The sequence below is a fragment of the Bos javanicus genome, chromosome 21 (genome assembly GCF_032452875.1).
Source record: "Bos javanicus breed banteng chromosome 21, ARS-OSU_banteng_1.0, whole genome shotgun sequence".
Lineage (NCBI taxonomy): Eukaryota > Metazoa > Chordata > Mammalia > Artiodactyla > Bovidae > Bos > Bos javanicus.
Window position 1 is genome coordinate 30248763 of NC_083888.1, and position 25931 is coordinate 30274693.

A 25931-nucleotide genomic window follows, 5' to 3' on the forward strand; every position below is an offset into this window, starting at 1 on the left:
CTTCCTCTGTGTGTGCACACATCTCTTAGCCAAGATGGAGTCTACTGAAGAGGCTATGGGTACAACATCCCTTGACATCCCTCCCCTTTGACCTCCAAGGAGCCTTTCTGTGCATGTGTGGTCAGGGAGGTCGCCTGACTTGGAGAATGAGAAATATGTGGTATGACCAGGGCCCGGTTTCCTCCCTTAATTATCCTGCTCTTCTTGTCTTGGAGTTTCAGTCCACAGGGAATGAATCTCCAATTGCTTTACTCTGGTTGGGGGCCTGTCCACTTCCTGCCTCAGTTACAGGAAGGTGAACAAGGCAGAGGCAGGAGAGAGAAGAGAGGATGGGCTTGATTTAGGGTTGTGGGGAGTCTGGAGGGAAAGCACAGGACCTGACGTGAAGCATATGAAGTTACGATCAGTAAAAAGCAGCAAACTTCGGAGTGTTAGCTACTTACACCTCTCCTGTTACGTGCAGACCACGTCTCAAGTGGGCCACTGAGAAAACTGAGGTGTAGGAGCTCTGGGGTAACTGAAGCAGGGCTGGAGGCCAACCAGAGTAGGTACAGGCTTGAGCCTGTAAACACCACCAGCAGGTTACAGGCTTCTCTAAAATTAACAGGGTGAAAAAGAGTGTGGCACGGGGCATTTTTAATCTACCAAATAGAAGAATGCTCAGACAGGACTAAAGAATGTTCCCACCCAGTCAAATAACCTGTTTCTTTCAGGATCACATTCTAAAATAGATTAGCCTCCTATCACAGCCTCTGCACGGCTCATCCCCTGGAAGGGTGAGCCTAAATTTCTATCCTGGGGAGTTTAGTACATGCCTGGATGTCCTCTTTCCTGAGGCAGTACTCACTGTCACAGAATGATGACAACTCCTCTTACTGCTCTATTAGTAACAGGGCAAATGAGAAAGAAGCTTGTTGAAGAACATGAGTGTTTGTATTAAGAACACTTTATGTTAAACTATGAATGGCATTTCCAATAAAACATGAAAAGATTTATATGTATCTACAAAATTTGTTTTTGATAAACTTTTTAATAAATGCTATATTAACAAGCTAGAAAGGTAAGGAATGTTATAATCAATCTATACGTTCTCTCTGTAGCATTAGCCTGGAAAATGTTGATGTTTAAATGGGACAATCATAGATGTGAATTTCCTGGTCATCTCCAACAGACACAATTTTTGAGCCATTTCCATTGTATTTTACTCCCCAGACCTGTAAATAAAAAGAGAAAAAGTTCTACTAACACCTTTATTCTTTAGGAACAAATACCCTTACCCTACTCTCATTATACTGAATCCAGAAAAACAATAGGATGAGGGTGTTTTCATGCTTTCTCAACAGTAAGAATGGGGCTTTTCCTTTAATCAGGCAGCTTCTATTACTACTGTTTAATTATCATCACACTCACTTCCCAACTCCAGATAATTCATTTCTAAACATAAATCAAGGTATTCACAAACCTTTCAAAGATTCACAATCGAGGAAGTGACCTAATGTTGTGAAGATGGAACCCACGAGGGACCAGCACGGGTTCCCAGGTCTCCAGGAAGGAAAAGGCCCCACAGCTACCCTGAGGTCACTGCCTACAGGGATAATTACAAACTGTGCTCCTCGTCCACCTCCTTGTGCCCACAACCTACCTCAGTAATTCTCACTCTCTTATTAGAGGCCTATGAAACCTGCCTGTCCCCAGGAGCTAGACAACCTGGTATTGCAAGTCATTGATTTCATTTGCTACATGTTGAATTAACACATTCACACCTCCTTCCCAGGCAGAACTGATGTGGTAGGAGTTTCATCAGGTCAAGCCTGTCACTCTATCCCTGAGGTGGGTGTTCTAGCCCTCACTTCAGCGCTGTGAGCGGGCCAGGTGATGGCTTTATATCCATTCCAAATGTCTTCCTCTGAGGACCGCACCACACACTGACACTCACAGAAAGCAACATAGCCAGCCAGGACTTCCTTCCCGAGTACAATGTTTAAATCCAGGAGGGAAATGTCAAGATTAAATCCTCTCAACTTCATTGGCAACAATGTTAAGATTAAGTGTAAAAAAGCATGAACATTTGTTAACTTTAAAATGCATTCCAAAGAGATTCTATGAGACCATCCTAAGAACATACAAAATACATACTTAATAAAAGATGACTTTATACTGCCATGGGTATTTTATTTTTTATACTGCTTCCCCAAGACCTTTGCTATTCAAAAGTGGTTGGAACTAGCAGTGCTAGTCTCACCTGAAACTTGGGACAGAAACTTAGGCGCAGGCCAGACCTACTGAATCTGTATTGTTACCAGATCCCCAGGGTACATTAAAGACTCAGAAGCCCTGCCCTAGAATGCCTTAACATTTCACATTCATCTCACCGGAAGACTCCTGTGAGAAGAGAGCCTCTTTTTCCTAATTTAAAGGCTGAAATAAAATTTACCAATATCTTTAAAGTCAAACAACCCTGTTAAGAATTTCTGGCTTCAAATATATTCAAAGGAAAAAAAAAAAAAAACCACATCACTTCTTTGGGCAGCTCCAGAAGAGAAAGTGACGGCTGTGGGATGGAATGGAAACTCCTGAGGAAGCAGGTCCTTCCCGAGACAGCCATGGCCCAGCTGTACCCAGAAAAAGGCCCAGGCATGCCCTAGGCATTGCTGCAACATGTTTCGAAGAAGTCATTCAAAGGCTGTGCAGCTAGCGCAAGTTTTCCGGTCTACCCATATCATGGGTACGTATCATGCCTTGTGGGTTTCCAGGCTGACAACACATCCCCAGCCTCTGCACCCCAGAGTGTCCACTGGAACACGGGCTGGATGGACATCCAAGCAATCAGAGCAGCTCAGCTCTGAGGGTCATCCAATCTTGACAACCTCAGCAGGGAGGTTAGGAAAATGAGTGAGTTCTGGCATAGCAGTCAGACAATGCTAGCAATCCAAAGACAAAGGAATTTAAATGTTAATTATGCCATACCTGATCCTGGTGATCAAAGAAGGTGTGAACACAAGTCCTTGTTCCAACATCCCAAACTTTAACACTTTTGTCAGATGAACTATTTTAAAAAAGGAAACATCAGTATCAGAAAACTTTTCAGACTGGTGTGAAGTTGGAAAGAATCTGACCAAAAATTCCACACTCCTTGACTCAACCTACCTAGAGGCCCCCTTGGTGCGTGTGTGTGTACAAGCGGCTGACCTGGTCCCCAAAAGGTGGTCAAGAATGTTGACACAACTGGCTGGCATTCCCCACTCACAGAGCAGCTATTTCCCCAAACTTCTGATCTGCTTGGCCCTCATATTAAATATCCTTGTCAGGAGTCTCAGATGAGAGGCTCCCTCTGGATGGGAGGGAGACTGGTTAAAGCTTCAAAATAAAGGCTCTCAGAGTCTTCTATAAGCCTCTGTGCAGTGCTATTAAGCCATGCACCTCCTGTTTTTCAACTGTCTTGGCCATCCTGGGCCTAAACAACATTGGGGTCTCGAAGCATAAATTTTACAGATGTTCATATCTATAGTTACTATTGGAACACAGGTATCCTTATAAGGGATACCTACCTACTGTAGGTAGAGGCCTAGATTTATAAGGAAGAAATAAGAACTGAGTTGCTCAAAAGCATCCATCTTTGTTCCAGCTAAGACCAATTAACTTGACAATTTAAAAAACACTACAGGAAACAAAGGCTACCTGAATGAGAAAAGAGTCACACCATCTTCAAATTTTAAGGCAATTCATACAAGAGGACCGTCTTCATCTTCCTAACATTTTAGGAACTGATAAGAGTCATAAGTACCTGGAAACAAAGTGTGTATCATCAGGACAAAATGCAACATTCAGCACCCAGGATGCGTGGCCACTCAATGTGCCAGCCAAGTTGGCATGTTGTCTGAAATGGGAAAGTTTCAAATAAAATGGAGACATTAACTTTTGGAATATAATCACTGAAACGGAAGGTGTACTGTGTCCATTTAATTGGACCAAATCTGCTATCCTTGAAATGACAGTATTAACATAGACATTCTCTTTTCACTAAAGTAGCATCACATACTGAAGAAACAAAATCTTCAATAGCATTAACCCCAAATATGTCAGAGCCTACAAGAGCCAAAAATAGGATCCTAAACAAGCAGAGTTTAGCAGTTCAAAATAAAGAAGGCTCAGCAAGCCAATTCCTAAGGTGAGGAAACAGAACCAGCAGGCAAAGAGCCATCTCAGAGTAGCTGCAGGTTCTGAGCCCTGCCCACCTAGCGTCCTTTCCATGTGGAGCCAGTGCCTGTGTCTAAGGAAGGTATCAAAAGGTATTCTTTTACAACAGGTGTGACTTGGACAGACCATTTTTAACTTAACCAAGAATAAGACAGGTCTAATGACTATAGTCATTTTCACTTTTTAAAAAAGTGAAATCAAATCACCTATGGCAGGAGAACAATCCTAAGACCTGACTAAGGTCAGCAGTTTCACCCCTGAAGCCAGTGGAGTAGAGCAGACCCCAGTTAAGAGGAGAGGTGGCCTCAGTAGAAAGCTGGGGGACCATGAGAAGGTAAAAGTCCCAGGTGTTCATTCAGTATCAGCACCTTGGCCAAACCACCACCTCAGCTTGGGTTCCTCGTCGGCAATATGACTGGGACCTTAACCTGTGCTACCTCACCAGTAGTTGGGAAGATGATGAAACTGTAACAGTGAAAGCCTTATTAAAGAGAGCTGAACACTTAAGAAACTGCTAGTATTTATACTGGCCCTGCTGTTGACAAGCAAGCACAACTTGAGACAGGCATTTTCTCTTGGACCCTAACAGCTCATTCAGCTGTAACTCCAGAAACTGCAGTTCTAATTCCATGTCTATTTGACAACTTTCTGTTGTCCAAAATCTCCCAAGTTTAAACTCCTGCAAAACTCTCATAGGCCCACAAAGTAACATGCACGTGGATGGTCATGGTGTGGCACCCATCGCTGGGGCACAGAGAAGGGTAAGGGATGCACCCAGTGGATCAGAATGCCACATTCGGAAGCCAGAAGCCAGGCACACTGCAGTACTGAGTCAAAGAATCAGGGACACACATCAAACACCTTATAGGGGAGACCTCAGTGGGGAACAGGGTGGGGACTGAGAAATAAAGGAGAAAAGAAAAAGAGAAAGGGCCCGTGCATAGGCTTACAATGAAAGTGAGCTGTCAACTGAAGATTAACTAACTCACCTTTATACCTGCAGTCAAAAACCACCAACAAAAAAGCTCCCTTATCTAGACCTGCTATAAGCTGGCTTATAAACAGACAACTCCCTAACTAGGGCAGAAGAATGCCTTCTAGAACGTCACACCCTCAGAAAACAAATGTTCTAATTTTTTCATCATTACTTCAAGCTAGCTACAGCCCATGGCTCCATCTGTTCATCTGTACACTACTCACCTGTCTAAAAAAATTTAAAACCAGCGTGCCCCACAAGAGACAGGATGCTGGAAAAGAAGTAGCAAGTAGCTGATTCTAGTTGGTAACCCACGCACGTCTTCCTCTGTAACATCCTAAGCTCAAAGCAGGGACAGGACCTGAACACATGTCTTTCCTAGACATAAAGAGGGAGCAGCTCAGTTGCTAGGGCTCCTCCTAGTGATAAGAGACAAACAGGCATTGACATTAAGAGAGAAGTGTTGAAACCCAACAGGTAACTTACACATCATAGATCTTGATGTAGCCATCATCTGAAGCAGTGACAAGGAGCTGTGAATCCGGGGAAAAAGTCAAGGAGCGAATGGGCATAGCATGGCCTGAAATTCACAAAGACCCTTGTTAAGCTGGAGAATCACTGTCTCCTATCTCCTCATACAGGTTTCCATGAACTATGTCATCTTTAATGGCTGTTAAGTCACTGAGTTGCACTGCTCAGTGCTTCAGTCAGACGCGAGCTACAGACTGGACCCTTCTTTCTAATGCTCTAGAAACATGCACAAAACGCAGGCTCCTCCTCCTGGGAGTCATTACTCCTCAGATCCCTTCCCTGACCAACTGGACCTCAGGATACATTGCTTAGACAAAACTCCTCTGCCCCTACAGATATGGCCAAACATGGAAATATGCATTGTTTCTGATTTGCATGTTGAACAAACAGGATGCTAGTTCCCTACCAAATCCTTCTTGTAGGGTAAAGGATGCACTGAAGAGGCCTCTCTCCAGCCCTTCCCCTGTCCTAGTATCCCATCCCATCCCCCTGCCCAGAGGTCACCAGTGGGCACAGAACTTTCATTTACCTTCAAACTATCGACAAAAAGGGGCTATTTTCCTATCACAAAGTTCTTTAGAGTCAAACATAACAGAAATATGACACTCATGTAGCTAGGATATATTAACACATAAATAAAAAGTAAGCCTGTTCACCAAAATAAGCATTTAAAACACTGGTACAAAAACTAATATGTCTAGGTTATAACTACAGTGACAAATGGAGAAGGCAATGGCACCCCACTCCAGTACTCTTGCCTGGAAAATCCCATGGACAGAGGAGCCTGGTGGGCTGTGGTCCATGGGGTCGCTAGGAGTCGGACACGACTGAGCGACTTCACTTTCACTTTTCACTTTCATGCACTGGAGAAGGAAATGGCAACCCACTCCAGTGTTCTTGCCTGGAGAATCCCAGGGACGGGGGAGCCTGGTGGGCTGCCATCTACGGGGTCCCACAGAGTCGGACGTGACTGAAGCGACTTAGCAGCAGCAGCAGCACAGTGACAAAAGTGAACCTTAGAGGCATTTCAGATTTCCAACTGACAGTGACGTTTTGCAAATCTAAGGCTCATTTGCCATTTAGTAGCATTTTAATGAAAGAGTAAGTCTTCCTTTGTGATCTGATAACCCAGTTTGCACAAAATGATGAACCACACCTTCCAGCGTATGCAGAAGTTTCCCAGTTGCAATATCAAAAATATTGATGATTCCGTCTATGGCTCCACTGGCCAGGTATTTCCCATCAGGACTCTGTAGAGAACATACGAAAATCATTTGAAACTCCATGTTGTTAAGCCATCCCCCCTCAAACACAAGTAATCTGCTGGTTCCAGGTCTAACTGGCTGACTGGCAAACAAAGCCAGCAGCTTCCTAGTGAGACCAATGCAGAATGTTTATCAAGGAATACAACAGGCTAGAAGAGGAAACTGAAAGAATCAGATAGAAACAAAGCAATATTTCCTTACATATGCAATACTAAGAATGAATTTTCCTCTTGTGTCCAAAGAATACTCCTTTTTCCCACTTTCCACACCAAAAATGTTCACTTTTCCCACGTGAGTTCCTGTGGCCAGATACTGAGAATCAGGAGAAAAGGCCAAAGTCCAGGCATCCACTGAACAGAAAAAAAGGAAAAACTATAGTGAGAAAAGATCTGACCTTAATTTTAAAAACTTTAAAGCTTTACCAAAAGATACATGTTTTAAAATTGGAGGAATAGTGTCCTGATTCATAACAGGACATTGTAAAGATATCAACTGTATTAATATGGGCATAGCATGGCCTGAAATTCAGAGACCCTTGTTAAGCTGGAGAATCACTGTCTCCTATCTCCTCACACAGGTTTCCATGAACTATGTCATCTTTAACGGCTGTTAAGTCACTGAGTTGCACTGCTCAGGTGCTTCAGTCAGAAGCCCAACATTAATATGCCCAACATTAATATGTTGTAAAGATATTAATTCTATACCAATTTAATGTAAGGGTTTCTTAACTTTTCACTAAAAATGTAGACAGACAGAACAATACAAAATGTTAGCAAGGGTGTCAGTTCAGTTCAGTCACTCAGTCGTGTCTGACTCTTTGCGACTCCATGTACCGCAGCACGCTAGGCCTCCCTGTCCATCACCAACTCCCGGAGTCCACCCAAACCCATGTCCATCGAGTCGATGATGCCATCCAACCATCTCATCCTCTGTCGTCCCCTTCTCCTGCCCTCAATCTTTCCCAGCATCAGGGTCTTTTCCAACAAGTCAGCTCTTCGCATCAGGCGGCCAAAGTATTAGAGTTTCAGCCTCAACATCAGTCCCTCCAATGAACACTCAGAACTGATTTCCTTTAGGATGGACTGGTTGGATTTCCTTGCAGTCCAAGGGACTCTCAAGAGTCTTCTCCAACACCACAGTTCAAAAGCATCAATTCTTCGGCGCTCAGCTTTCTTTATAGTCCAACTCTCACATCCATACATGACCACTGGAAAAATCACAGCCTTGACTAGATGGACCTTTGTTGGCAAAGTGACGTCTCTGCTTTTGAGTATGCTGTCTAGGTTGGTCATAACTTTTCTTCCAAGGAGTAAGCGTCTTTTAATTTCATTGCTGCAATAGCCACCTGCAGTGATTGTGGAGCCCAGAAAAATAAAGTCAGCCACTGTTTCCTCATCTATCTGCCATGAAGTGATGGGACCGGATGCCACGATCTTAGTTTTCTGATGTTGAGCTTTAAGCCAACTTTTTCACTCTCCTCTTTCACTTTCATCAAGAGGCTCTTTAGTTCTTCTTCACTTTCTGCCATAAGGGTGGTGTCATCTGCATATCTGAGGTTATTGATATTTCTCCTGGAAATCTTGATTTCAGCTCAAGCTACCCCGCATCCAAGGTAAGGAGCAGCGGCTGAGCTTTCTAGAGCAGCCGTGAAGAGAGACCCTGCGTCCAAGGTAAGAGAAACCCAGCTAAGACGGTAGGCACTGAGAGAGAGGATCAGGGGGCAGACAGACTGAAACTACAGTCACGGACAACTAGCCAATCTGATCACATGGACCACAGCCTTGTCTAACTCAGTGAAACTAAACCATGTCGTATGGGGCCACCCAAGATGGATGGGTCATGGTGGAGCGGTCTGACAGAATGTGGTCCACTGGAGAAGGGAATGGCAAACCACTTCAGTATTCTTGCCTTGAGAACCCCATGAACAGTATGAAAAGACAGAAAGATAGGACACTGAAAGATGAACTCCCCAGGTCAGTAGGTGCCCAATATGCTACTGGAGATGAGTGGAGAAATAACTCCAGAAAGAATGAAGGGATGGAGCCAAACAAAACAACAGCCAGTTGTGAATGGGACTGGTGATAGAAGCAAGATTCAATGTTGTAAAGAGCAATATTGCATAGGAACCTGGAATTTTAGGTCCATGAATCAAGGCAAATTGGAAGTGGTCAAACAGGAGATGACAAGAGTGAACATCGACATTCTAGGAATCAGTGAACTAAGATGGGCTGGAATGGGTGAATTGAACTCAGATGACCATTATATCTACTACTCTGGGCAGGAATCCCTCAGAAGAAATGGAGTAGCCATCATGGTCAACAAAAGAGTCTGAAATGCAGTACTTGGATGCAATCTCAAAAATGACAGAATGATCTCTGTTCGTTTCCAAGGCAAACCATTCACTATCACGGTAATTCAAGTCTATGCCCTGACCAGTAACGCCGAAGAAGCTGAAGTTGAACGGTTCTATGAAGACCTACAAGACCTCCTAGAACTAACACCCCAAAAAGATGTCCTTTTCATTATAGGGGACTGGGATGCAAAAGTAGGAAGTCAAGAAACACCTGGAGTAACAGGCAAATTTGGCCTTGGAGTACAGAATGAAGCAGGGCAAAGGCTAATAGAGTTCTTCCAAGAGAACGCACTGGTCATAGCAAACACCCTCTTGCAACAACACAAGAGAAGACTCTACACATGGACATCACCAGATGGTCAACACTGAAATCAGACTGATTATATTCTTTGCAGCCAAAGATGGATAAGCTCTATAGAGTCAGCAAAAACAAGACTGGAAGCTGACTGTTGCTTGCATCATGAACTCCTTATTGCCAAATTCAGACTGAAATTGAAGAAAGTGGAGAAAACCACTAGACCATTCAGGTTATGACCTAAATCAAATCCCTTATGACTATACAGTGGAAGTGAGAAATAGATTTAAGGGACTAGATCTGATAGACAGAGTGCCTGATGAACTATGGATGGAGGTTCATGACATTGTACAGGAGACAGGAATCAAGACCACCCCCAAGAAAAAGAAATGCAAAAAAAAAAAAAAAAGCAAGGGTGTAATGAAACCTAAATCCTCGTACACTGGTGGGAATATAATAAAATGGTATAGCTACTTTGAAGAAGTGAAAACACACACCATAATACCTAGCAATTCCACTTCTAGAGAAATGGAAACACATCTTCATGAACAGAACTGAACCTGGATGCTCACAGCAGCATTATTAAGAATACTCAAAAACTGGAGAGAATCCAAATATCCATCAATTGATGAATGAATGAACAAAATGTGGAATAGCCCTATAACCGAATCCTTACTACTAAGCAATAAAAAGGAACAGGCTACTGATACATACTACAAGATAGATAAACCTCAAAAACATTATGCTAAAGATATGTAAGACAATACAATTTCACTTAATGTGAAATCTTTCAAAATGGCAAAACTATAGAGACAGAAAGCTGATCAGTGGTTGTCTGAGGCTGAGGGTGGGAGCACAGGTTAACTATAAATGGGCATGAGGGAACATGTGGGGGACATGGAAGTGTTCTAAAACTGAATTGGAGTGATGGCTACACAACTGTGGAAATTTACTAAAACTTGTTAAAACTGTATAATGGGTTGATTTCAGAGTGTAATTATAGAGGTGAATGTCTACCTCAATAAGCTGCAAATAAATGAAGAGGTACCAGAAATATTCTTATATAAAACTATAATATGACAAAGTATTTATCACAAATTAGCAAGAGAATAAGGCCTGGGAAGAGGCATTGTTGTTGCTTTTTTAATCAACTGGTTTTTAAGTTACATCACACAACCTGATTTGAAAGGTTCTATTCAGATGCTATTTCTGTATTACAGTGCTTCTGTGTAAAGGTCTCCAGACTCCTGGGCAGCCTGGGTAAGCACATGTGCTTTATACTTCCATCTGGACCACTGAAGATATTTCAGCATTTCTCTTTTCAGTTATGTGGGAAACTCTTCATGGGCAATCTCAAAGAGCTTTAGGAGCCTCTGGGGTCAGAGCCTAGAGAGCAAGGAACAGTCCAGTTGTCCAGCGCTGGTCGAGGTCCCTTTGCCCGTGGCCAGTCTTATACGGGAACGTTCCCTAAGTCCTGCCCTTCCTGTACCTGCCCAGTGCTTGTAAGATCAAAGGGAGAGGAAAGGCTCCTTCCCCAGTCACTCTCCTTACTCCTAGGGCAGGGCTCAAAGAGGTCAAGCCCTTCTCAGCCCACAGAAGAGAGGTCTCCCTGAACTTGACTCATGGCAGATAGGGGCTCCCAGGACAGATGGGTCAGTACCATATACCAGAGTGAGTTTTAAAATAAAAATCTCTTGCAAATCTTAACACACATACTCAAAGTAGTAATTAATTTACCTCTATCACTTAAGAAATACTTGCTTCAAAAAGGAAATTAACTTCAAAAGTACTCAACCAACCAAGAAGATCTAAAAAAGCTTTTATTATAATCAATCTCTCACAAGGCTGCTTTTTAGTATCTATCTAATGACTATACCATTTATTCCAACAGGATTATATTCTCTTATTCCTATTATAATTAGTTTACAGGAATAATGGTTATTAGAAAATCGGATTATGATTCCTTGAAGTTTAGTAAAATCACTTTGAATTACTTTTACATTTCCCTTATTAGCTGTTTGATAATACAAAACTTTTAGTGGTGAATGTCCTTTTCCTCGAAATTGAAGGAATTTTTATTCCTCAATTTAACCTTGCACTCTAAAATTTACTTTAACATTTGCATAATATTTATTTTAATCACTAAGTTCCACCTCATCAGTGAAGAGAGTAACTCTTCTTTACACTGGGACATCCTGAACCACCTGATGTTGAGAGGCCCCTATGCTTGCACTTTCTTCTTCGACATCTTCAACATCAGTTTGCTGCAGCCACAGCCTGGGTGAGGCGTCAGATGAAAGATCTTCCCCGTCATCTTCCCTTTCTTCTACTTCTTCCCTTTCTTCTTCAGGATCTGAGATCTTTCTCTTTCCTCCTACTTTGTTCCTCCTCTCACATTCTCCAGGCATATTTTCAAGGCTGGTATAATGTAAATGTCCATTTGCCTAAATTCATTAGACCTAGACTTACTAGTTTTACCTTTAGGTGAATTCAACTGAGCTGCTCCTTAGTTGTCAGTAGCAATGCTTGATTTTATTATTTACTCAAATAACTGTTGTTTAATGGTCTGGTATAGTTTTATGAAGATTCCTATCCAAAAAAGAAAATAAATCCAATCTTATATTCATCTCAGTATCTTTTTTCTTTCCTAACAGTAATCTTTCAATGATCACTTGCCACAACTGGAACCAACATGTAGCTTAAGATATTATTTGTCAGGAAAGGCAAGCTGGGTACAGACTTCATCCTTTTCCTTAGAACCAATCCAGCACTCATTTCTTCAACTGTGGTGTGCCCGGGGCTACAAAGCCACACAGTGTCCTTAGCGTCATGGGAGGGCTTAGGTGCCCAAGATGAAGAGGCAGCAATAGATCCACCTCTTCCTCCTCGTCTCAGCTTAACAGACTTTGTGCACTAGTTTGGGGACCCAGGTCCTTCGTAAAAGATAACAATAGGGCAAGGACACATGCAAAAACAATTATATGGGGAGTCAGAATGCTTGGGTGAATTTTTTCAAATACATATCCTGGCCCACACACCCCAAAACTGATTCAGTGGATCCAAAATAGGAACTGGACATATGTATTCAATGGACATGAGTCTGAGCAAACTCCGGGAGATAGTGAAGGACACGGAAGCCCGGCATGCTAGTCCATGAGGTCACAAAGAGTCAGACATGACCGAGCAACTGAACAACAACAACATATGTCTTCCTTAAAAAGCTCCAACAGTTAAGACTCAGAGATGTCAAATACTGGCACTGAGGGGAAATGAACTCAGTTTTCAGACAACACAGAGTCCTTAAAACCCTGGGAACATCATTCTTTCCAAAATAAGTACAACCTATAGAATGCTACTGAACATAACTGGTGGGAAGCAAATATGCTGGGGCTCCAATCCAGGGAATTATGTTAAGTAAAGCACTGAGCAGTTCTGTAATCACTCCATGGAGGGGTGTGCCAGAGAGGTACCAGGCTCTCTGTACTCCTTCCAGTCATCACCCATTCTGGCAGAACAGGCTCTGCTCATGAAAGCTATATGCTCATATACAAGTAAATACAGGGCCACAAGGAATCTGAAATGTCATGTTGCTTGTCCCATTGAAATTATTAATTCCCATTACTTCAGATGTTTATTAAGGCTAATGGACAAGATTATGCTGTCCTACAGAACTTTAAAAAAATCTATTTGTTTCTTTAGAAGTTTCATGTATCAAGCATAAACTAGAAATAGGCACTTTAATCATAATTAGTTGAGATTACCATGACACAGATCTAGGAGGACACAGTGCTTTACATTCTAGACCTCTATAAGGTGACGAGTAGATCAATTCAGAATATGGCAAACAGAGAACCTGTGGACCATTCAAACACAGGTCCACAATCCCAAGTCAGCAATTTGAAACTCAAGGGTGATAAAAACTATGAGTTTTTAGAAATAATTTTAGTACCCAAATTCACTTGGCAATAAAACTAGAACTGATACAAGGCTATTTATAGCTTATCTTTATCTCCTAGTATAAATACTCATGTTTAGTTGCTGAGATACTAGTATTTGATTAGAGTGCTGTCCAAGTCCCACTGAAGGTATTACAGAACATGCAGTTCATACACCCATATTACCAATCTCAAATCCAAAAACTTCTAAACACTAAAATACATCTCTCCCTAAAGATATCAAAAAGGGATTGTAAACCTCTAGTATCCTCTCTAAGAGTAAAACTCTTACCAGGTCCTGCATCTATAGACTTTATCTGTTTGCCGTTTTCCAAGTCCCAGAGACGAATATGAGCATCAAGAGAACTGGATGCAGCAATGGGCAGGGTGTGGCTGATGTCCACAGACACCACACCCAGCTGATGGCCCTCCAGACTCCACTGTAGGTCCAGCTTCTCATCACGCCTTCAATGGGGGACAGAGAAATGGATTTCTTCACACACAACACATGGTACCTGGCATCTGAAATTCTGGGCTCCTGTAACTATGCATTATCAGAGGTCTGTGAAATGCAGAATCAAGAGAGGAAATGAAGAGCCACAGAACACCAAATGCGGCCAACTTTTAACCATAGCATTTTTTTCTTTCAACTGTAAGGCCTTAATGGTGAATAACAGGAAAACAAGTGAGAAAAAGAGTCTGCCTTTTTATACCACCATATCGCCATTGCTTTCTTGCGTAGATAATAGTCAATACTTTTCTGATTTTAACTTGGGAGCCCAGAAGAAAAACCCCAACTTCCAAGGCTGTATTGTAGAGGAAAGAGCACTCACCATTTCCAGACCTTCACCAGGTCATCCAGGGATCCTGTGACCACTGTCTCAGAGTTTTCTTTCTTGTTTGACCCCCAGGCAACTGACCAGATGGCATCATCATGGGCTGGAACAGAAAGTCATTCATATAAAGTCTTCATGCAACTTCTAAACTGATTGTGCTAAGATAAAGCAGAAATACTGAGATTTTTACACCAATTCTGAGATTTTTGAGGTAATATCCACCTGTGTCTGCTTTACTGTTTTGCAGATGGCTTTCCCACACAGCTTTTATTAGAACAGTGGAGGCAGATAAGAATACCAGAGGTTCTGAAGAAGTCGCTTGCCCCAAATCACAGGTTTACCAGGTTGGGGAGCAGTACTGGAGTAGTCCAGGGTCCTTTCTACTTTAGTATGCTGTCTGACATGCATTAGATTGGAATGGCTCTCACTTGGCTCAAGTGAAACCCACCCCCCAAAAGAGATCAACTTGTTAAGAGTAATTTCCTAAGAGATCTTTGGAAACCAGTAGGCAGGTCAACTGTAAACAGTACAGGTCCGAAAATGCACAGAGTCGGACACGACTGAGCGACTTCCCTTTCACTTTTCACTTTCATGCATTGGAGAAGGAAACGGCAACCCACTCAGGGATGGTGGGAGCCTGGCGGGCTGCCGTCTATGGGGTCACACAGAGTTGGACACGACTGAAGTGACTTAACAGCAGCAGCAGCAGCTACAGATAAAAATCAGAGGCTTAGAGAAGCCTGGTAGCTCACTCAAAGTCAAAAGCTACGAAGAGACAGAGCTGGTATTCTAACCTAGAAACCTAAACTCCCTACTAACTAAAGTCCACTTTAAATTCTAAGTCTGTAAGCTATATATCTGGCGGGCCATACTGGTGGGTCTGCAGACCGGGTATACGAATACAAATGTAACAAGTGAACAAGAAGGCTTTCTTCACACCTGGCAGCAATTCTTCAGGGACACCTTTCCAAGACATGAATACAAGGACATTCAACTTAAACAGCTGTGAGTTACATATAGCATCTTGGCTTCCATTACAATCCCCACCTGACCCAAGTCTGCCAGCTTGCCATTGGATGGCATTAGGTGCATACAAGGTAGCTGACTGACGAGCTGACTAGCTGCTCCATACCTACGCTCGCTAACTTGAAAGAATGCTTTGGGTTTAAACTTCAGACTACCTAAATGTCACTACTTAAAGTGGAAGAGTTTTATTAGGCATTCCACAAATTTCTCCAGGCTTTACATAACTTATCTAGGCTGTGGTGAAGAAATGAGACACACGTGAATAGTCCCTGCACACCCTCCTTTCCAGGTATGAAGTCCGCTGTCACTGGCCAGCTACCTTTCCAGACTCTAACCTCCCTCCTTCTCCCATCCCCACCACTGCCACAGCCGCACAGCCCCTAGCCCACCCATATACTCAGTGGTCTTGACAAATTCACCTGTTCAATCCTCCTCTATTATTGAGGGTCAAAGGCCCTCTGTGAGACTCGCTACACTTGTTTTAAGTGGAGGAGCCTGAATAAAGGCTCCCAAGAGAACCTCTGTGTTCATGGCCAGGCTCAAGTTTACCTCCCCAGGTGAGCTGGTATTAACAGAGTCCTGAGACTCAGAGTTTCCTTCTTTCACTTTGATAGCCGGGAAGCTCAGTCACACCTTCCTCAAGTGGAAAAAATTTTCCTCAGCCCAGAGTTCTGCAGTCTATCATTTGCCTCTTGCTCTTTAAGTTAGTGGTTGGTTTTTTTTGTTGTTGGTTGTTTGTTCTGAAGCGTATTTGTTTTCAGCTGCCCCTGCCAATTCTTATGTAAAGTGAGTACGGCTGGAACTGCATGTCTGGTCAGTGTGACAAAAACCTTAAGCCAGGGGCAACAGCTTTTCACAGGTGAATTTGCTTGAACTGGCAAGCTGCTTACCTTGCTCTTGTTTGAAGAGAATACTGTACTAAAAAAGAACAGAAGACACATTAAACCAATGGTCAGATTTCAGATGTGTCCCATCCTTTCCCTAAAACACCCCCCAATTCACCACCTTGTGCCCCAGCAGATATAATCACCAGAGTTAGGTACCTCCCTTGCTGCAGCCTGACCTCCTGTGAGCTCATGCAAGGTTTGTAATGTTAGTTCTTAAAGAAACTATAGTCTCTTAAAGAAAACAATTACTTCTTAAAGAAGCTAGAGTCTCTTCTAACTACTTCCACCCACCAAAAAAGAGTCATAAATTATGTGCTTTTTCCTGCTCTGATCACCAGGAAGCTCAGAGTCCAGTTTGCAGCTTAATTTTTGTAGTTGTATAAAACCACACAGCCTGCATAATAACCTGTTAACTCTGTCCCTAATTTTATTACAAAGACATGTTTCTCCCTAATTTTCCTTTCTCGTTTTTGTGTACAAATTCTTTTAAGCTTCCTCAATCCCTTTGTAAACTGTGGTACAGACTGAAATAAAATTACCCTTCTCTCAGTGTTGTGCATTTTACTAATGTCACCTAACCCTCTGGTAATTAGGTGCCCAGGATACCCTCCTTTTCAGAAGCAGAGCAGGAATCAGATGCTAGTTTTCTGACTACAAACCCAGACAATGTATTGGGCTCGAACCCCCAAAGAGACCAACTGGTACTCTCCCTCTCCCTAGGCCTTACCTGGTTGGTCATCTCCTTAACCAAGGATGAAGGGCTAAAGGCCAGACAGCTCTGTGGAAACAACACCAGGGCTTCAGTAAGAGGTGGCCATCAGGATAGAGGGCTATAGAAGCTTCCCCTGGATCAAGACTGTAAGGCAACTCTTGGCCAGAGTTGACCTGACACTTTTCTACAGATTGATCCCAGGGTCCCTGTTCACAAGCCCTACCAGGTGGCACAGTGTTCTTTCTCAACTAATACCTACCACCTCTCATATTTTCTTCTCAAGTTGACTACAGAGAGGATCCAGTCTCCCTCCTTGCTGCTTTTCCAAGAGATAAAACCACAGGATCTTTTAATTTAAAATATTATTTTATTAAAAACTCAACAAGCAAATATGGGGGAGCAAAGTTCTTATGGTCCATGCAGGGATTGCAGCCAAAAACACATATAAGAGCCAGCAGGAGTGTAAATGAGGGTGTGAGCTAGAGGGAGACTACATGTCTCCCCAAAGCTATAATAAGGCTTCTTAACTTTTGTGTGTGTGCTATAGAATCCTCCGTGCCCACCTCCCCCCCACACACCCCCCAGGTAGCTCTGTAAAGCCTATAAACCCCTTGTCAGGATGTTTTAAAATACATACAATACATAGGATTAGAAAGGAAACCAAGTATAGTCCATTCTCGTTATTCCAGGGAGTTAAGTTCCATCAAGTCACTGAATACTGAGTTAGTGAACACTGACCCACTGCTTCTCGGGCAGACACTATATTAGGTTCCTGCAAGACTCTGGTAAATTTGGGGAAACTGATCAGTAAGTAACTTTATTTTCTGCATGTTTCTGTTTAAAGACACCTTATTTCACATTGGCGATTCATTAATATTGAACTCATGGCTAACAGCGACGTAATTCATGCCCATTTGAAGTTTATCCACAGATGTGTTTTCTCCATAAGACACATCACAGTCTTCTTGGACTTAGGAACACTAAGAGAGCTTTACTACTGTGCTTGGAGGGCTATTTTAAACAGTGAAGTCACCAATAAAACCACAAAAATACAAAAATTGTAACACTAATAGACTGAAAAAAAAAGACACTTGTTTACAGCATGATAACTGAAACAAGAAAGCAGAGTGCTTCCTTGTTCGACTGCAGCTAAGAATGCGCGTCAGTTGACTCAAAATTTTCACCACCTCGCACACGTCCAAGATCACAAAGTGCTGCAAATGATGCTTTGGGGCTACAAATAAATTTTAGAATGTAGATGAATTTGGAAATACAGAGCATGAGAATAGTAAGGATCAACTGTATACAGAAATAAAATTTTACCAAATACAAAAATTAGTTTTTGTGATAGTATATGTAATTCTTTATTTACACATTATATAACAAGATTTAGCAGCAAATCTAACAACTACCATAATTTCAAAGTTATGATGAACTTATACAATATCCTAAGATACGAAAATATGTGTGATTTCTATTGGTGACAAAGTCACCCTGTTAATACTTGGTTTGCTGACTACATTTATAATTGAAGGAAATGCTAAATTTCAGTTAGAAGTTTGAGAACATAAGGATGCAATTTTTCTTCTCATCCAAGTTCATGGCCCCCTCAATTCTATCCATGGACAGAGGACACCATACATCTAAAGCTTCCATGTCCAGGTTACTTGCTTTAAATTTGCAAAGTCAAAAAGACTACTGTGAAGGTTTTCCAAGGATAACAGAAAAAACAAACAATTTCTAAATAACCTTTGCCTGTGAAGATCTCAGTCAAGGCGGTAGTGCTTAATTCATTTGTGACCCAAGAACAGTGTCTTGGCAAGGGTAGGAAAGACAGGCAGGAGGTCAAGCCAGTTTCGCTGGAGTAAACAGTATTCAAACTCTCTTGGGCACCAACCCTCTGCCCTTCCAAATCCTGCCTCACATCCCTGCAACAGAAACAATTCCCTGCAACAAGGAGAAACAAGAGTAGGAAGGTTTGCAAGATGTCAAATTCCAAGAAGCCAGGCTCCTCAAATAAAGGTATGCTTCTATCAATGAATGTATGTTTGATGATGTACCATGAGTCAGGGTACCATGATGTACCGTTTACATATTACATGTAGGTTAGCTCATTGAACCCTCTCATCTCATTTAATAGATATTCTTATTATAATCTCTACTTTCCTCATAAGGAAAGTGAGACTTCAAGAGAGGTTAAGGGACCTCCCCCAAGGTTAGTTTGACAGGAGAAGGCGGATACAAGCTTATAGTATAGGTTACAGTATCTTGTGGCTCAGCTGGTAAAGAATCCGCCTGTAATTCGGGAGACCTGGGTTCGATCCCTGGGTTGGGAAGATCCCCTGGAGAAGGGAAAGGCTACCCACTCCAGTATTCTGGCCTGAAGAATTCCATGGACTGTATAGGCCATGGGGTCGCAGAGTCGGACACGACTGAGCGACTTTCACTTTCACACTACCTTTTACATCAGTTTCTTATCCTACAATAATTTCAGCGTTAAGAGGACGCCAAAAGCCTCTTTTGTCACCTTCCTTCTTTAGAGAACTCTCCTCTCATTTCCCAGGCAGAATTCATTGCTTCCTCAATGTTTCCAAAGAACACTACACATGCCCCTATTAAAGTACTCAGGGAGGTCAGTAACCCGCAATACTACATGGTACTTGAAGTAAAGATAACTCAGCCTGTGCCTGTACCTGTCCAGCTCGCTACCGAAAAAGACAGAGTGGCCTACCACTGGAAGACTTCGGTTAAGACAGTTCTGTCTATCGACACTGAGACCAGCCCTAACCTCGAGGCTTCACAAAACATCCACAGGATGCAAGATGAGGCCACCTCCCCTCTCCCCTCAGACCCCACACCCCGCGAGTCAGCCAGAATAAATGGAGTCACGGAAGCCACCATCCTCAGGCCCTGCGGCGTGGGGCATTCCTGAGCAAACCCTCCTAGAGGTAGCCTCGGGCCCACTCTCGCTCACCCGCCCTCCAGGCTGGACCGTTATCGGCACCGACGAGTGCCACCCCCAACGGCTCTGCGGACCGACTCACCGCCTCACCGTCCGGCTGCACTGCCCCACGGCTCCTCTGACGCTAGCTTCCGCGCGACCGCGACGCAGGGTGATGAGCTCACGAAGAGGCGGGACATCGCGCCGGTCCCCAAGGCGCAGGCGCACGCCGCAGCGCCCTCTGCCTCAACGCGCGCGGGGCGGGGAGGAGGATGGGCGGGGAGAAGGGGAAGAGGCCACGCCCCGGTCACCTTGGTTTCCCCCGGGGCGGGGCCACGGAGAACCGGCTTGCCGATGGGTTCCAATTTCTTTATTTGTACTTTGAGATAGACTACACTTGATGACCGCAAGTATTGCTTCAAAATTTTTTCAGTGAAATAGAGCTTTTTTTTTTTCAAGTTTGAATCCTTTTGATAGGATTTATTTTTTTTTTTTAACTTTACAATATTGTACTGGTTTTGCCAAATATCGAAATGAATCCGCCACAGGTATACATGTGTTCCCCATCCTGAACCCTGCTCCCTCCTGCCTCCCCATACCATCCCTCTGGGTCGTCCCAGTGCACCAGCCCCAAGCATCCAGTTTTGTGACTGTAAAGTCACAACCGGTTGTTGTTCAGTCGCTCAGTCGTGTCTGATTCTTTGCGACCCCATGGACTGCAGCACGCCAGGTTTCCCTGTCCTCCCACTATCTCCCAGAGTTTGCTCAGACTCATGTCCATTGAGTTTGTGATGCCAGCCAATCATCTCATCCTGTCGTCCCCTTCTCCTCCTGCCTTCAATCTTTCCCAGCATCAGGGTCTTTCCCAATGAGTTAGCTCTTCCCATCAGGTGGCCAAAGTATTGGAGCTTCAGCTTCAGCATCAGTCCTTCCAATGAATATTCATGGTTGATTTCCTTTAGGATTGACTGGTTTGATCTTGCTGTCCAAGGGACTCTCAAGAATCAGCTGTCAACTGTCAACACCACAGTTCAAAAGTATCAGTTCTTTGGTGCTCAGCCTTCTTTATGGTCCAAATCTCACATCCATACATGACTACTGGAAAAACCATAGCTTTAACTCGATGGGCTTCCCTTGTGGCTCAGCTGGTAAAGAATCTGCCTGCAATGCGGGAGACCTGATCCTGGGTTGGGAAGATCCCCTGGAGAAGGGAAAGGCTACCGACTCCAGTATTCTGGCCTGGAGAATTCCATGGACTGTATAAAACATTGGGTCGCAAAGAGTCGGACAGGACTGAGCAACTTTCACTTTCACTTCACTTGACTAGACGGAACTTTGTCAGTAAAGTAGTGTCTTTGCTTTTTAATAGGCTGTCTAATTTTATCACAGCTTTTCTTCCAAGGAGCAAGAATCTTTTAATTTCATGGCTGCAGTCAGCGCCCGTGGTGATTTTGGACCCAACCGGTTAGGTTACTGTGATGCATATCAGTTTAGAAGCTCATGACCAGCATTTTAAAAGGAGATGGAAGGGTGAAGGCACTGCACCCCATCCTTGAAAAGCTGCCCGGCCCCTCCTGGCTGCTGGTCACTGTCTCAATCTCTCTGGGCAGTAGGGAGTGGAAGTTCTGGGTGGCGGGGGAGCTCCCTGAAGGGTTAAGCTTTCTTTCAGCTTATCATGAGAGAGAGATCACAGTCTCTCCTGATTAAAACTGGTTTAGAAGTCCAAAAAGAGTCTAGAAGAAGGGGATGATGGTAAAGTATGGTCACAGTGAATGTAAACCCTTGAAATATCCATGTACCCTTACCCTACTCCGCCCACCCTCAAAAGTTAATTTCCCAGGATCTAGTTTATTAAAACATCTTGAGTTCTATGATGATTTCAGAAAACTGTTAGACCATACAACTCTTGTCCATACAACTGGATAAAATCTTTGAGGGCCTTATGAGGAGATTTTATGGCCCAGAAATTTGCTAAATACACTCACAAGTCTCCCAGTGCCTGTTCTCTGGTCCTCAGTAATTCCTTCAGTGACAGGTCTGTCAATGGAAACTTCATCCAGCCCCAGTGGATCCCCTACATGTCACAGGTTTAGAAAATTTGGGTCACAATGAGCATGCTTCAGTTGTTAACCTTGAATTGTCAAAACTCTTACATAGCCTCTGTTAAAAGTCACATTATCCCTGTAACCATTCTGGATATACTTGACCAGAGCACATTTGTCCCTGAAGCTAAAGAAGAGTGTACAAATTATACCCTCAGGCCAGGAAGCGTGTCTTCAAACTGGAGGCAATTCCCATCATAAGGACCTAAGTGCTGACTGGACCACAGCATTCAGGGAAATTCCACAGAACCCAACAAACAGAAATTGACACTGCAATGGCCAGGATCCAGGTTACTAGAGTGTGGAAAGGACCTAACATCAGTCCCCAATGCAGTGGCTTTTAACAGTGAAATGAGGAGTGATCTGCTGTCTTCCTGTACAACTCGTTGCCAGTTTTGGCCAATCTTGGTTTTTGTCCCTTTAATTTTATTGGCAGAGTTTCTGGGTTTCTCTGGGTTTTGAAAATAGACTGATTATTATATGGCTTCTCCTTAACCAGGGCAATTGGGTCATCTTTACTTTAGCTTATATAAATAAATATTTTTGAACACTCCTACTTTAAGAATGGTGAAATTTTGTCCAGAAAAGTGCTTACAACTATGTAATTAAGTGAATTTTAATTTGTGTGATTTGGGCTTATGTGTTTTTTTTTTCTTTTTTCTCTGCGTTAACTGTAAATATTCCACCTCTAGATTATTCTGAGAGCACACTGATCACTTTCATGCCTTTTATCTGTTGTCAGAATACTAAGGCTTTCACCTTTTTGTGCCTGCTTCCAAATCCACTACTATTAATTTCCAATTGAAGCAAATAGTTTGGGGATTAATTTAATTTTTGTCAGCCATGATAGTTGTTCTGAATAAAAATTTAATTACCATCTCTCAAAAAGAAATACAATAGATTAAGAAAAATAGGAGATATAGGAGTGTATCATGCATTTAAAGATATGTCATGCTTTATAAAAAACTTGTTTCACATAGACAGGTAATGGATCACAAAGGAAAATGTTTTTCCTGCTGTGAGCTATGACCATGAAGTTTGAAATTCATTGCTCTCTAAAGACTTTCCAACTCTATAATTCTATAGTTGTGATAGAAATGCTATCATTCATTCAGAAAGGATGTATTGTGCACCTCCTTTTACCCATAGAACACTGCTACAGCCTGAGGCACATGACGTAGTTGGCCTTAGTATAAGGACTGTGGGGCTTCCTGGGTGGCTCAGCGGTAAAGAATGCGCCTTCAAGGCAGGAGGTGAGGGTTCAATTCCTGGGTTGGGAAGATGCCCTGGAGAAGGAAACGGCAACCCACAACAAAAACATCTGGACTGTGATGCAAGGATAGCTGGCCTTTTTAAACTGTTTATTTTTAATTGGACCATAATTGTTTGATGATGCTGTGCTGCTTTCTGCCATACAACAACATGGATCAGCCATTTGTTGTTGTTCAGTTGCTAAGTCGTGTCTGACTCTTTATGACTCCATGGACCGCCATGCCAGGCTCTTCTATTCTCCACCATCTCCGGAGTTTGCTCAGATTCATGTCCATTGAGTCAGTGATGCTATCTAACCATCTCATCTTCTGCTGCCCCCTTCTCCTTTTACCTTCAATCTTTCCCAGCATCAGGGTCTTTCCCAGTGAGTCAGTTCTTTACATCAGGTGGCCAAAGTATTCAAGCTTCAGCTTCAGCATCAGACCTTCCAGTGAATATTCAGGGTTGATTTACTCTAAGATCAACTTGTTTGATCTCTTTGCAGTCTAACGGACTCTCGAGAGTCTTCTCCAGCACAATTTGAAAGCATCAGTTCTTTGGTACTCAGCTTTCTCTATGGTCCAACTTTTACATCCATACATGACTACTTGAAAAACCATAGCTTGGACTATACGAACCTTTGTGGCAAAGTGGCTCTGCTTTTTAATACTGTGTCTAGGTTTGTCATAGCTCTCCTTCCAAGGAGCAAGCATCTTTTAATTTCGTGGCTGCAGTCACCATCCACATTGATTTTGAAGCCCGAGAAAATCTGTCACTGCTTCCACTTTTTCCCCGTCTATTTGCCATGAACTGATGAGTCCAGATGCCATGATCTTAGTTTTTTGAATATTGAGTTTCAAGCCAGCTTTTTCACTGTCCTCTTTTACCTTCATCAAGACATTCTTTAGTTCCTTTTCACTTTCTACCATTAGAGTGGTATCATCTGCATATCTGTTGAATATCATCTGCATATCATAAGCTGTTGATATTTCTCCCAGCAATCTTGATTCCAGCTTGTGATTCACTCAGCCCAGCATTTCACCAGGGAAGCCTGGCATGCTGCAGTCCATGGGGTCACAGAGTCAGACACAACTGAGCGACTGAACTGACTGACTGCATAAAAGTTAAATAAGCAGAGTGACAATATACAACCTTATCGTACTCCTTTCCCAATTTGGAACCAATCAGTTATTCCATGTCTGGTTCTAACTATTGCTTCTTGACTCCCATACAGGTTTCTCGGGAGACAGGTAAGATGGTCTGTTACTCCTATCTCTTTAAGAATTTTCCACAGTTTGTTATGATCCATATAGTCAAAGGCTTTAGTGTAGTCAATGAAGCAGAAGTCTTTCTGGAATTCTCTTGTTTTCTCTATGATCCAACAAATGTTGGTAATTTGATCTCTGGTTCCTCTACCCTTTCTAAACCCAGCTTGTACATCTGGAAATTCTTGGTTGTTAAAGCTTAGCTCGAAAGATTTTGAAGATAACCTTGCTAGTATGTGACATGAGCACAATTGTAGAGTAGTTTGAACATTCTTTGGCATTGCTCTTCTTTGAGATTGGAATGAAAGCATTTCCCAGTCCTGTGGCCACCGCTGAGTTTTCAAATTTCGCTGACACAATGAGTGCAGCACTTGAACAGCATAATATTTTAGGACTTTAAATAGTTCAGCTGGAATTTCATCACCTCCGCTAGCTTTGTTTGTAGTGATGCTTCCTAAAGCCTGCTTAACTTCACATTCCAGGATGTCTGGCTCCAGGTGAGTGACCACACCATCATGGTTATTTAGGTTTTTAAGACCTTTCTTGTGTAGTTGTTCTGTGTATACTTGCCAGCTTTTCTTAATCTCTTCAGTTTCTATTGTGGCAAAGAGTCTTGTGTAACTCAATGAAGCTATGAACCATGCCATGCAGGACCACCCAAGAAGGATGGGTCATAGTGAAGAGTTCTGACAAAATATGGTCCACTGGAGAAGGAAATGGCAACCCACTCCAATATTCTTTCCTGAAGAACCCCATGGACAGTATGAAAAGCCAAAAAGATATGAGCACCCTGCTCTCATACCCGGTTGGAAGGTGCCCTATCTGCTACTGGGAAAGATCAGAGAACAATTACAAATAGCTCCAGAAAGAATGAAGTGGCTGGGCCAAAGTGGAAAAAATGCTCAGTTGTGGATGTTTCTGGTGGTGAAAGTAAAGTCTGATGTTGTAAAGAACAATATTGCATAGAACCTGGAATGTTGGGTCCATGAATCTAGGCAAACTGGATGTGGTCATGCAGGAGCTGGCAAGAGTGAACATCAATGTCTTAGCAATCAGTTAACTAAAATGGACGGGAACAGGTGAATTTAATTCAGATGACCATTATATCTACTATTGTGGACAAGAATCCCTTAGGAAAAACGGAGTAACCTTCATAGTCAACAAGAGTCCAAAATGCAGTACTTGGGTGCAGTCCCCAAAATGACAGAATGATCTCGGTGCATTTCCAAGGCTGACCATTCAACATCACAGTAATCCAAGTCTATGCCCAACCACTGAAGCCAAAGAAGCTGAAGTTGACCAGTTCTATGAAGACCTACAACGCCTTCTAGAACTAACATCAGAAAAAGATGTCCTTTT

At 42.8% G+C, this 25931-nt stretch overlaps 1 protein-coding gene across 2 annotated transcripts; it reads right to left on the reverse strand.

Moving 5' to 3' along the window:
- Positions 1-1010: 1010 nt before the first annotated feature.
- SKIC8 (SKI8 subunit of superkiller complex) lies at positions 1011-20192 on the reverse strand. Of its 2 annotated transcripts, none has more exons than XM_061394691.1 (11): positions 20058-20192; positions 17029-17079; positions 16305-16332; positions 14386-14491; positions 13845-14017; positions 7171-7319; positions 6861-6954; positions 5660-5753; positions 3785-3877; positions 2968-3046; positions 1011-1214 (listed from the first exon to the last, which is right to left on the reverse strand). In XM_061394691.1, exons 2-11 carry the CDS (start codon positions 17038-17040, stop codon positions 1125-1127), a joined length of 918 nt encoding a protein of 305 aa, XP_061250675.1. In that variant the 5' UTR covers positions 17041-17079; positions 20058-20192; the 3' UTR covers positions 1011-1124. The 2 variants fall into 2 exon arrangements, with proteins under 2 accessions (XP_061250675.1, XP_061250676.1); XM_061394692.1 differs by having other exon boundaries at positions 19988-20101.
- Positions 20193-25931: the final 5739 nt, after the last annotated feature.

Excerpts from the sequence above, each read along its gene's own strand:
- SKIC8 (XM_061394691.1), bottom strand. Across the intron at positions 5,754-6,860 it reads ACTTCTGCATACGCTGGAAG|GCCATGCTATGCCCATTCGC; the intron begins GTGTGGTTCATC and ends TGTGAATTTCAG. Across the intron at positions 1,215-2,967 it reads TCTTTGATCACCAGGATCAG|GTCTGGGGAGTAAAATACAA; the intron begins GTATGGCATAAT and ends TTTTATTTACAG.